This window comes from Asterias rubens, chromosome 20 (genome assembly GCF_902459465.1).
Source record: "Asterias rubens chromosome 20, eAstRub1.3, whole genome shotgun sequence".
Lineage (NCBI taxonomy): Eukaryota > Metazoa > Echinodermata > Asteroidea > Forcipulatida > Asteriidae > Asterias > Asterias rubens.
This window is the reverse complement of record NC_047081.1, coordinates 3,311,519-3,324,679: the sequence shown is the minus strand read 5'-3', so window position 1 is coordinate 3,324,679 and position 13,161 is coordinate 3,311,519. Positions and strand designations below refer to the sequence as shown.

Here is a 13,161-nt window from a genome sequence, read left to right as displayed (position 1 = left end):
CTTTCGTAGAGGACAGTGTACAAGGTGTGGCAGCCAGTGAGGACTCACTTATCTCAGTTTATACAAAACTACAAAGTGTATTTGTATAACACTGACGCCATACAAGTTATCTCCTGGCCCTGCTCCTCACAATGATTTTAACAATAGCTCATGATTTAATCCCAAAACCACAAAGGTACCTTTGTAAAAACCACAACCAAAGATGGTTCTTGTTGGGGCCGGACAATTAGGTCATTCTTACACCCACCAAAGGGAATTATTATTTTGATGTTTGTTTACATTCTTACCTAGTAACTAACCCACCCTTTGATGTGCATTAATGGGTTTGGGTGGGGGATTAACAATTTTTTTGTATAGTACTGTTTCATTTTAATTGTTAATTGGAATAATAATTGAAATCTTACTCAACTGTAGCCGATTTCATGAAGAGTTGTGAGTAGTCTTATCTCGAGTTAGGACGAGTCCCAAAGGTTTTTAATATCTCCTAGGAATCCTAAGTTGAACTAGTCCTAACTCTTTGTGAAATCGACCCCTGGTCACTTATTCTGACTTGACCCTATGCATTGATAAAGTAGTAAGAGATAAAAGGAGCTAAATGTTTGATTTGTTGACATTAAATCCCAATTTTTACATTTTCATTTTCATTTTGGGTTTTTTATGTTAATATGTTAAATGATGACTGCAATTCATTTTCCAATAAGATTTTAAACAAATACAACGTAAAAACAATCCTTTAAAAAACAACCTGTTCTTGTTACTATGTGATCACAATTTCCAGAGATGGATTCATCTTGTCTCTAGGCTTTTGATTGTTCAGGCTTTTCTCAAAACATCCTTTAGCCTTAAAATTTTCTTCAAGGAAGTAAAAGAAAGAAGTAATCCATATTGAGTCCAAACCTGTATGTGTATTTCTGGTGATGCACAGTGTATAAACCTTCTGAATTGCAACATTTGGAAGGTTCCAGGTTTAAAATAAGGGGGAACTTCAGTCAAACTTTTCAGAAAGTTTTATTCAACTCATCCCAGTTTCTGATATTCAGGGCCCAATTTTATAAACCTGTTAAGCACAAAGTACTGCTTTTGAAAATGTCTTTGCTACACAAACATTTAGTGGGGCACCAGCCACCACACTGCAAATGCAATGTCATTTTGCCATGGTAACCTGTTTCAGCTAAGCACCAATTTTTTGTGCTAAGCAAGTTTTTTTTGTGCTTGATGAAAATAGATCCACTTCTAAATCCTCATTTCCTTCTGATGTAGGAGCTACTTCCATTGGTCCTTGTGTTTGAGCTCCCCATCAGTAATAATCCAACACCAGACATCAACTCACCGACAATCCAACAAATCGTCCAGGTGTACAACATCGGCGTCAACATGAAGCAAAGAGCAAGGGGGTACTCCACAACAGTGACCGTTAGGGGGTCCAGCAGTAACGCTGCGGGCATCAAGGAGGGGACGTTACGATTGATGGAGCATCTCATTGGAAACTTAGGGGTGAGTCAAACAAGAATTCTGCAAACTTTTGATGATTGTTTGTTAAAAAATTTAGACTGTTCAAGGCAGTGGACACTATAAGTAATAAATCAAAATAATTATTAGCATAAAACCTTACTTGGTAACGAGTAATGGGGAGAGGATGATTATGTAAAACATTGTGAGAAACAGCTCCCTCTGGAGTGACGTAGTTTGCGAGAAGGAAGTAATTTTCCACGAATTTGATTTCGAGACCTCAGATTTAGAACTTGAGGTCTCGAAATGAAGCATCTGAAAGCACACAACTTTGTGTGACGAGGGTTTTTTTTCTTTCATAGTTATCTTGCAACTTCGACGACAAATTGAGTTCAAATTTTCACAGGTTGGTTGTTTTATGCCTATGTTGAGATACACCAAGTGAGGAGGCTGGTCTTTGACAATTACAAATGTGTCCAGTGTCTTTAAGTCCAAAGAATTCCTTACAAACCAATCACACAATAGAGGGGGTACCACCTTGTCCCGTATCAACCACCAAATGAGTCGATTGGTTCTATTGGAACTACAGAAAAAACTCTTTCCTGATTTAACACATTAATTTTGTTAATAATTCAAAGAGTTGTTTCAAAACAGAAAAAGTTAACCTTTGTTCTTCATTTTAAGAAAGCCAACCAATGCTCAGCCTTTGTAAGAGTCAGTAAGTCGTTTATTTATGAGGTATCCATGTTTTTATTACCAGAAAGTAATGATAATATTCAAACAACAATAGTTTTTGTTTAATGTCAGGTAACTCTTCCAGTCAGCACCCAGATTGAAATAGCACCACAGCATCATCAGTTCATGAGCGGACGAGGGGGTCTAAACGTCAAACAGATCATGCAGGGTACCAACGCCACCATTCACTTCCCAGATCCTAACAGCGCTCAACGGAAAAGTACAGTCTTCATCTCGGGACCGGTTGACTCGGTCATCATCGCGAGACATCTTCTCATGGTCAGTAGAAACAATAATACCTAGTTCTTTTACAGTGTAATTTACAATAACCGTATCAAACATTATTTCCCCGGGTAATTGGGCTAATAACATTCCTTTAATATTTCTCAGCTCCCTTAGGAGTACACAGCCCCAGGCTGCCGTAGCGCTGCAGTGACTTTTTCATACATAATATCAACCTCTACCCACGCAGGTACCCATTTATACCCCTGGATGAAGAGAAGCAATTATAGTGCGCATCTTGCTCACGAACACAAGTGTCATGATTGGGATTCGAACCCACACTCCAATGACTTAACCACCACAAGTTTAATCTTATGCTCTTATAACCGTTTCCAGAAATAATGATGATTTGAATGTTTCTGTCTGCAGGGATGTCTGCCTCTGGTTCTGATGTTTGACGTTAGAGATGAGGTGGAAGTTGAAGCCACAAAGTTAGCTCAGTTAATGGAACAACTTGATGTATTTATCAGCATTAAACCAAAGCCAAGACAACCTAGCAAGGTAAGAAATCAAGCAGTTTGAGATGGTGTGTAACTCGCTAACAGTGTTCTTCCTCACCAGTGGTTCACTCGCCAAATTCAGGGATGTGTTTTCTCCGTTTTAAAAAACCTGTTTTTATTTGCTTTAACGATAAACCAAAAAAATTCTATTTGATAAATACAAAAGTTAAAACCCCAAACAACCATGACATTTTCACAGGTTTAGTTTGACTGTATGTATCTACATTTATAAACGATTAAAACTATTGGGTTAAAAAAAAACAAAGGTCCCTTTACATGATTGTATGTTGTTCCCCTCAGTCTGTCATAGTGAAGAGTATTGAACGTAACGCAGCCAACATGTACCGAGCGAGGCAGGCCTTGCTTGGACAGGAGTGTGAAAGCTGCGCTGCTAACTGCAACAGCACAACACGAGGACTGAACGGTACGTCATTACCCCTGACTGGAATCAATATAACGAATCTTGGTAAGTTCCTTCAGAAGTCTTGGTAAGTTCCTGAAGTTATGGAGCCAGGCAAAGGTTATCCAAAAACGGCTCAGAAGTTAAGTCTGTCATGAGCCAATATGGCTCTTCAGGCCGGTGTTTGTATCTGCATGATTGCATTGCCAATAAATGTCTGAGAATATTTGTATTCCTCATGGACAAGATGACAGTCTCTTGTCAGTAGGGCCGACCCATTTTTACTCCTGTATGAAGAGAAGCAATTATGATTAAGTGCCTTAGCTCAAGAAGTGTGCCCTTGTACCCTTGAGCGAGGCACTTAACCATAACTGCTACATAACAAAGTTGTAAAGGTAGTCGGTCTGCTGTACCAGCCATTGCTCCTAGTGGATGATACCCATGCCTACATCTTTACAGACTTTGAAGGGGGTAATGCCAATTCTGCCCCAGGAGTAGGTGGCAACCTGTTCCTGTTGGCGGTTGATTTGGATCCATAGCTCAAAGCAAATCAGTTAATGCATATAATAGTCCTCATAGTTTCTCATAAAAATGAATACAAAATGCAACTCAATTAATATAGTATGGTCCTTCGTTTTTTTCATGCAGGTCTTCTGAACTCTAATGTCCTAAATGTGAAAGCAGGTCTTCTTTCCGTGAACGGCGTTAACGGCTTGTCCAGAGTTAGCCCACTCCAGAGTCCTAGGAACTCAATCAGTGGTCAAGGGAGTCTGGCCTGGCCTGCTGCTGTATCCCAACAAAATAGTAAGTTCATGATGTTGTTGAGAGATTTTTAACTTCAGCTTATCTTTGTCTTTGAAAAAAATATTTCTGACATTTAAACTTGCAGTAGAACCATATGAATATCTCCTTTGAGTAGTGTCAACAGCACAATATTTTGATCGGTATGCTCTGCTTCAGGAGACAGTCAGAGCGTCCTCTGAAGACGATAAGAGCATACTGATTGATCGTTCAGCTGTCAACTCAAAAGAGATTTACAAAAGAAGCTACCACAAACCTCGCCTAATTATACACCCACCACGTAAAGTTTCCAAGCCTACAAAGTCATTTTTGTCATATTTATGTTTCTTTAATTCATTGTGAATTTCATTAACAGGTTTCCCCACGACGGTAACCCCAGTTCTCATCTCCCAGCAAACCCTAAACCCCCTTCTCATTTCCCAAAACACCCAACAACAGTCCATTCCAAACCCCCATGCAACGACGACACAAACCCTTTCAAACCCCACCCAACATAACCCCGCCCTAAACCCTAATCCCAGCCTCCACCTCGCCAGAACGACCACGCCCACATCGCCCCCGCCCTTGGTCAACCAAGCACCTGTCTCGACAATAGCCCAGAGTATCGGACTTCATCACCCCCCTCAATCAGCAGCTGATCCCGTGAGAGCCTATGTAGTATCAACCCCCGTGTCTGCGGTGACAAACACGGTGGCGAACACCGAGCATCACATAGTGCCACACAGAGTCATACTACAGTCGGGTCTCAGAGTCAACAACCACCCTGAACCACGCAATTTACTTGCGTCAACCAAACTGGGTACAGACCAGCAACAACACCTCACGTACCTCCCTCAGAGCAGACTGCCACACCCTGATATGCATAGGGCGGCACACCCCACCCCAGAGCAGGCAAGGATCGCCCATCCCTCACCTCGGCAAGTAACACACCCGACCTCCCCTCCGCCTGGCTTGACTCAAGGAGACCCTAAGCTTTTGTCGACAGAGTTAGCGAGACTAGAGATGGCTCACAGAGCAGCTAGATTAATAAGTTCGTGTGGAGGGGCTGAATTAACAGAGCACATCACTCAAGCTTCTAAGCTGGACAGGCAGATCTCAAGCCCCGCTAAAGAAAAGGGTAAAATACATTTCTGAATCTTTTACATAATTTAATGCGTAAGTTGCTGAATCAATCTATTCGTACACACAGCTTATTATTTCAAAGGCTGAACAACAGGTGTTAACATCATTCTTATACTGATTTGTTTCTATAGTGATGAGTGGTAACCATAGCAACACAAGTAGCAGCACCAGCCCCGCCCAGAGTCCTTGCAACAGTCCCATCGACCTGGTCACCATTACAACGGCCTCACCCATCACCTCTCTGCAAGGTGTCAATAACAACAACAAGATGGGGACGCCATCTAATTTGGTGGATCTCGACTACCTACAGAATAACATTTCTCCGAATAACAGCAGCGGAAACCTGTCTGGAGTGTTGATTGGATCCAGAGGCAGGGGAACAATGAACCTATTGTCTGATAGTAAATTAGGATTCGCACCAGGAGGGGGTTCAGCTTTACAGTGAGTTGTTGTTACCCTGGATACCTAATTATCCCTTGAGAGAACGTTCATTTCTGTATATAGTCATCACAAAACGCCCATACATCGCTTATATTGCTCATTCATTTAATAATCAAAGATTCAGTAAAAATTTCAACAAAAGTAACTTGGAACTGCAAAATTTGTTTTGGTTTTTACAAATTAGGATACTATTCTAACAACGGAAATATTGACAAATTTCGTATCCAGACATAAATTTTGCTCTATAACCTTATTACTTTGACTTTTATCTGAAAGGAAGTGGGTCAAATTTTGTGGCTGTTTGCGACAACAAGCAGCTTCTGGTTGCTATGGTCTCTCCAGATTTAAAGTCTCTGAAATCAATAATCTTTAAGGATCTTTATACCCACAAGTTTTAAAGCGCATTCCAGAGAACATAAGATATGTCTCTAGATGCTTTTGTTCACTCTAAGATAGCACTACATAGTAAATGGCCTGACGTTTTGACCCTTGCAGAGTCTTTCTCAACGCGAAATGGCAACACAAACAAACATGAACAGGTAACTAAGAAACAATGCAATAGTAGGTTTCAACATCCTATATTGTCTCTCATCAGCACAAACAGTCGACGGTCGTCAGAATCAGGAGGTGACTCTGATAGTTCAGATAAGCGAGCTCCCGGATGCGAGAGACGAGACTGGGAACGAGAATGGGGAGGAGACCGAGAGCAAGAGCGACAAGAAGAGATGGACAGGCTCACCTTGCAGTCGACATCAACGTCATACTCTGTCGACTATAACCACAAGAAACTACTTGCGAGTAAAGGTGCGTTATTATGTCTGATATTAAAAATCCCAAGCTGATGCATCATCAGTCTTTTTATTTACATTTTGCTCTTGTTGAGCCTGCTTGAAACTTCTCACTGAAATTCTATCTTGACTTTTTTGGCTTGTGCGCCAACTCTGTTAAATAATTTCTTATGATGTTTTGCTCTCCCCTTTAGCTATGAAGAGGAAGCCCATTGTTAGTGAAGTGAGGCGACCGACAGATACCTGGAGTGGCCTGGGATTCTCCAAGTCTATGCCAGAGTCGGCAATTAGAGAGCAGCGCAAGCCAAATGGGTTCTCTTTGTTCCAGAGAGAGACACTTCCAACTACTTATGAGGTATGGCAAGTTGGTTCCTCAAGGATTAATCCTTGGTCCTGTAATATAAAGAAACAAGTAGAAACTTTTGACTATGCTTTTATTACTTTTTCTCCTCACAAGTAAATTTGTTCATAAATTAACGAAGTTGGTTTGTTCTGGGTTTTTTTCTGCTAAAGGCACTCCACTACAAGCCTTGGTTCAATAGGATTGTGCCTCCACAATATTATGGATTTTTTTTACATTATGTACGGTTCAAGATGTAATATTAAAGTGAAGGGCAAACAAGACTGAAATGTTACATAACTTTTTTACAGAATTCCTTGAAGGAAGAGACGGAGATGGACGGAACCGAAAGTAGCTGGCCACCTGATCAGTCGAGTCCATCAGACGATTCAATGAACTCACCGCAGCATGAACTGCAGACATCAGCAGCACCCGGAGAATACCCAGCCAATAGGAAAAAGAAAGGTAGGTCGATGAAATCCCATACTTAAGGTATACCTTTAAGGTAGTTTAAAAAACAGCGAGTAAAATAACTTTTAAAATCAATAGGCTGTTAATGTGAATAATGTTCAAGGTACATTAAACCAAAGTAGAAGAACATTTTATAATGTTTTCTTCTGTATTTTTGTTTTCTTCTATATTTCTGTAATCATTATCACATACATATTTCTTTTTAAGGAAATTTGTTTCATTTTATATTTATAGCCACTTTTTGGGCCATTCCAATTTACTGTTTTTGTAATAATGTAAATGGTTTTTGTACCAATGTAAATGGTTCAGCTCATTTTCCCCTCTCTTTTGAGCGTTTCTTGTTGATTGACTTCCTATCCGCATCAGCTATTGGTTTACTGATTCTGTCATTCAATCATGTTTTATTTAGTGTAGTCGATGCTTTGCCATGGTACGTCTCTATATATTTGTTAGTTTTTTTTCCATATGCGTTTGTATTTTATGTACTTATACTTTTAAATGTTTGTATAAATTCTTATCTGTAAAAGTTGTCTTAATTCAGCCTCTGGCTGTGATGATGTTTTGATCAATAAACCAGTTCAATTTCAATGTTTTATTTTCAGTCACCTACACCAACCTAAGCTGTAGTAACTACATCGATGGGTCTTCCTTACCGCGCCAAACCAAAGGCTTATGGCCAAGCGAGGACAATACGTCTCAGACAGCGACCACTAAACCTGATCTTGGGGAACTGTTTTTCAAACTTGGTCTGGGGAAATACGCTGACGTCTTTCAACAACAAGAGGTAAATAAATATTCTTGCTAACCATCTTAAAAAAGGAAATGCTATCTTGCTAACCATCTTCAAAAGCGAAACGCTATCAAATGTAATTAATAGCATTATACTTCTTGTCCCAATTCTATAAAGCTGTTAAGCAGAAAGTTCTGCCTTGCAATTTGTTTGGCTAAGCAAGAAATGACTGGGGTATCAGGCACAGCAATGGTTCTGTATGGTGTTCTGACTGGTAACCTACTTTTGCCTTCTGCTTAGCAAAAGTTTTTAATTTCTTCCTCTGTTTTTTATGTCATTCAATATTTTATCTTTTTAAAGACAGTGGACACTATTGGTAATTGTCAAAGACTAGCCTTCACAGTTGGTGTATCTCAACATATGCATAAAATAACAAACCAGTGAAAATTTGAGCTCAATCGGTCATCGAAGTTGCGATTGCAATTGTTTTAACTCGTCTGAACTATAACTATTATCATTTATAAACTCTGCATTTATTGCAATTGTTTATCTTGTCTGAACTAACTATGATCTGTGCATTCATGGCAATCGTTTTATCTCTTCTAAACTGTTATCATTTATGAACTCTGCCTTTATTGCAATTGTTTTAACTGGTCTGAACTATCATTTATAAACTCTGCATTTATTGCAATTGTTTTTCTTGTCTGAACTATAACTAACTATGATCTGTGCGTTCACTGCAATTGTTTTATCTTGTCTAAACTTTTTTTTTGTATGATCTCTGCATTCATTTGTAAGTTTTGTCTATAAATGTTTGTTAATTCGATACATTTTCCCCCTTTTTGGTGAGGTGTTTTATTTATTTGCTTAGTGTAGGCCTATTGTCAAATTTAGTTTGTGACAAAGTGTAAAGTGTTTATTAAATTCAATTTAATTTGTCGAAGAACAATTTTATTGCATATATGCCATACACAAAATAAAATTAAAAAAAATATATATGCTGAATATAAGTTAGATCAATTTAGTATCTTAGCAGAAAGTTATTAATGCTGGGCTGATCAGATGGACAGACAATTTATATCTCGATTTGATTTTTTGTAGGATTTTTTCCCCTTTGATAAAACCTTGTTGAATATGCTTTGTAAACTTGACTGTCGCTGACAGCATTTATAATTATAAAAACATGTTTATACAAATAAAAAAAGTACTTAAACAACAACTCTACTGTGTTAATTTAAAGTTAGACTAATCACTGCAAAAATAAGAAATATTAAACTCAAATTTGATCTTTTTAGATTGACCTCTCAACTTTCCTGACCTTGACTGACAATGATCTGAAAGAGCTCGGCATAACAACCTTCGGTGCAAGAAGGAGGATGCGATTAGCCATTTCAGGTGAGTGGTTCCCCAATGCATTATGATTGGTCTTGTAAGTTAAATAATCACATCTAAGAGGCACTGGAAACTTTTGTTAATTACTCAAAATAATTGTTAGCATAAAAACTTACTTTGTATAACAAGCAACAGATAGCTATTGGTGGTATACAACATTGTGAGAAACGTGCTCCCTCTGAAGTAACATAGTTTTGGGAAAGAGGTAATGTCTCACTTAGATATTAAAAGACTTCAGGCCTGAAGCCTTTTCAGTCATCTGAAAACACACAAGGGTGTTTTTCTTTCATTATTCTCTTGAAATTTTGATAACCAATTGAGTCAAAATCTTTACAGTTGATAGTTTAACACATTTTATCCATATGTTGAGATACACCAAGTGAGAATACTGGTCTTTGACAATTTTCAAATATTAGAGCTTCTGTACATGTAAACCAGCCCTTGTACTTGATTAAATGTTCCTTTTTTTCCCAAGGATCAAATATCACGCCTGAACAAGTAGAACCTTCGTGCGTTTTTGTTATAGTAATTTCGAGGGTATGCAAAATATTTCATCAAATATTCTGTATGTCTGCTTTTATCAAGTGCATCAAATATTGTCATTGTAAAAACAATAATTACGTTTTTTTCTTTCCTTTTTGTTGTCATTACTGTACAGATCTGAACAAGAATCCAACCAAACCGTTTCAGTTTGGCTTTTCCAACACATCTTCAAGTCTCCTTAACGACGGTTCTAATGGAAGCAATGGTTTAATTCACTCTACTCACGGACACGAGAACACAACCAGTGTGTGGTAGTTCACGACGGGTTACCAGTTTTGCGTACCTTAGCAGTGTGCAAGACTGGTGGAAACCAGTCTCAGGGGTAACCAGTTTTCCCATATTGAACATTTATTGTTGTGAAGTGTGGTTGGTATGGCACCAGGCTTAATTGTTGTACTATAGTAATAGACCTTTTTATATAACAACCAAGCAGATCCTTGCCAGTTGATTGGAGGATTGTCTGTCACGTGGTAGCAAAGAAAAGTACTATTGCACACTACGCCACTCACTCTGCATTTTTCGTTCCATCCAAAAAGTACTATTGGAGGCTGAGTAAAAACATCGCTGCGTGCGCATGTCTAGTCTTTGGTAACGCAGCAGTGTTACAAGACACATACAAGACAAAAGAAACGGGTGTAATTTCACAATTAAAAATTGTAGGCCTACACTTTGTTTGTTTTGAAAGTTGTATCCTCCAATCAAAATAACAAAAATCTACTGGGATGTTATATAAAACAAATAATGAATGTTTTTTATTCGTGCAATGGTGCAAATATTTTCATTCGTTGAAAGAACATTTCATCTTTCAACTTATGAACATATTCCCACCATTGCGCTGATAAACACTCATTATTTGTATACTATTTCAACGTCACTGCCCAAGTTTTTGGCAACCGAGGTTGGAAAACTGGAAAGCCATCAATGCAAAACAAAAACAGATAGCTACTGTTTGTATTAATGATACACAAAATAATACTCAAACATTGTTGTGGGTTGTATCAGCTTTATATTGCACTCGAATCAGATGACTTTGGATTGAAAAGCTTGGGGCACCAATGCTGCCTGGTTCCCTCACATTTAATCAGGGTTGGTTACGTGACCTCCTTATATTCGCAAGTTGGAGTTAACAAAATGTATAAAGAAAAACTGTCAAGACATTTATTAGTAAATTGAAAAAGAGTTGTGCTAGAAATTACTCCAAGATTGCTAAAATTAATTGCAAGCTAAAATGACAATCCTCAAAAATAGGAATTTTCTTCAACTTAAGTTGTCAAAAGTTTTTTTTCTATGTATTCCTTTTTAAGTCTATGAATTGGACTGAATTATGTAATTGTTGATTAGTTAATTATTAGCGCTCTATTGAGCCTATGAAGTCCTTTTGTTTGTTAGCACATGACAACTGCCAAAAAAAGATGGCCGCCACTTTTTGTTTTTTTTGTAACCAGAATGGCTTTTTAGATCGTCATTCACAATAAAAAACACCATTTGTCTTTCAAACACAATGAGGACGGGGTCTTTACATCTCTGAATACATCTTATTTGAGAAATAACGATGTTTAAGATTTCATAACGACTCCACTTTTTGTGTAACTGTACCAAATACTTAAGTTTCACTGTGCCTTAATCCAATCAAATGCAAGTAAAAAGAGTGGGAAATAATTTGTAATTTCAATGAAAGACTAATTCAAAGATCAAAATGAGAAAAGTTAGACAGTTCTGCTTGGAACTTTTCACCATACTGGGAATGATTTATTTTGATATTTAAAACAATTTTTTTGTTCTCATAAACTCAAAAGTAAAGAAAATTATTTTGCAAAAGCTGCAGTATGCTAAATGACTTTTGAGTATGAATAGTTTGTAAAATTCTATAGTTTGAGTATGGAATATTTGTAGATTATATTTTTTCATGATGTACACTCCAAAAAGTGTATAACCACAGATGTTAATTATTAGCATAAAATCTTTCTTGGTGACGAATAGTGGGGATAGATTGATGGCATAAAACATTGTGAGAAACAGCTCCCTCTGAAGTGCCATAGTTTTTGAGAAAGAAGTAATTTTCCACGAATTTGATTTCGAGACCTCAGATTTAGAACTTGAGGTCTCAAAATCAACCATCTAAATGCACACAACTTCGTGTGACAAGGGTGTTTTTTTCTTTCATTATTATCTCGCAACTTTGATGACCGATTGAGCTCAAATTTTCAAAGGTTAGTTATTTTATGCATATGTTGAGATACACCAACTGTGAAGGCTAGTCTTTGACAATTACCAATAGTGTCCACTGCCTTTGAATAGTTCTGCCACATTGTTTAGTACCCTGACTGCATACCCGAGATTGAGCATGTTCAGTTTTCCTCAGTTCTGTTACAGGCCCTGAGAATGAGATAAACACAGGATGGCTGGACCTATCTTTTCTCCGTAACTGGCTTCAAACCAAATGAAATAACATTGCCTTGTGACCAAAAATGAATGTGCCTCAGATAGGCTCTTGCATATTCTAATATTTTGTATTCTCAATTTTGATATGCAGCTTTTTTTAATAAGCAAATTTTTATATTTAAAGTTTTTCTTAGGGATGATAGTTGTAAAGTTTAAAGCCAAAAGTTTGTTGTACAGTCTGCATCACTTTTAAAATTTGTTTTTCTACTTTTTATTTTTTTACTTTCAGAAACATGGTTTACTCACAATACCTTGTATTAATTCAGCGACGAACACAGAACTATAGTGAAGATTAAGCTTTGAATGTCAAATTCCGCCAGTTAAAGCTGGAGGGGATGGCACAGAGACTAAACAAAAAAATTTGATGGTTCACTTGAATAATGTATTAGTATGAATGGCCTGGGGGCTTTCAGCAGTCCATCGGTCACAAATATTATATTCATTGCATACTAAGAATAGCGGGATCATGACAAAGTATACGACGATTAAAAAGGATGGGTAAAAAGGACAAATTCAAAGGGAAGGTGCGTTTGGTATCACTCTTAAAATTAATGGCAATAAAAACTTATACTTGGGTAGAAGTACAGCAGCTTGCGATAGAATAAAGCATTTCGAGAATCATTTTACTGGATATGGAAAAGGAGATCACAGGTCTGATATTTCATGGATGCAATGAAGGCGATTGCCTCCATGCCCCCTGGTCATTGCCTTGGTGCCCTTGAAAT

The 13,161-nt window shown here is 37.8% G+C and overlaps 1 protein-coding gene across 3 annotated transcripts in view; it reads left to right on the top strand.

The window, feature by feature from the left end:
• Positions 1–10,480, top strand: part of LOC117304079 (protein bicaudal C homolog 1-like) — a 47,317-nt gene extending 36,837 nt beyond the window's left edge. For 2 of the 3 annotated variants that reach the window (XM_033788574.1, XM_033788576.1), the window contains 13 exons: positions 1,261–1,494; positions 2,257–2,463; positions 2,836–2,967; positions 3,267–3,432; positions 4,015–4,170; positions 4,523–5,284; positions 5,421–5,730; positions 6,326–6,534; positions 6,713–6,873; positions 7,170–7,323; positions 7,932–8,113; positions 9,355–9,454; positions 10,110–10,480. In XM_033788574.1, coding sequence (XP_033644465.1) covers positions 1,261–1,494; positions 2,257–2,463; positions 2,836–2,967; positions 3,267–3,432; positions 4,015–4,170; positions 4,523–5,284; positions 5,421–5,730; positions 6,326–6,534; positions 6,713–6,873; positions 7,170–7,323; positions 7,932–8,113; positions 9,355–9,454; positions 10,110–10,249 — 2,913 coding nt within the window. In that variant the 3' untranslated portion in view covers positions 10,250–10,480. The remainder of the gene's footprint in view (positions 1–1,260; positions 1,495–2,256; positions 2,464–2,835; positions 2,968–3,266; positions 3,433–4,014; positions 4,171–4,522; positions 5,285–5,420; positions 5,731–6,325; positions 6,535–6,712; positions 6,874–7,169; positions 7,324–7,931; positions 8,114–9,354; positions 9,455–10,109) is intronic. The other variant, XM_033788575.1, reaches the window with a different exon arrangement.
• Positions 10,481–13,161: the final 2,681 nt, after the last annotated feature.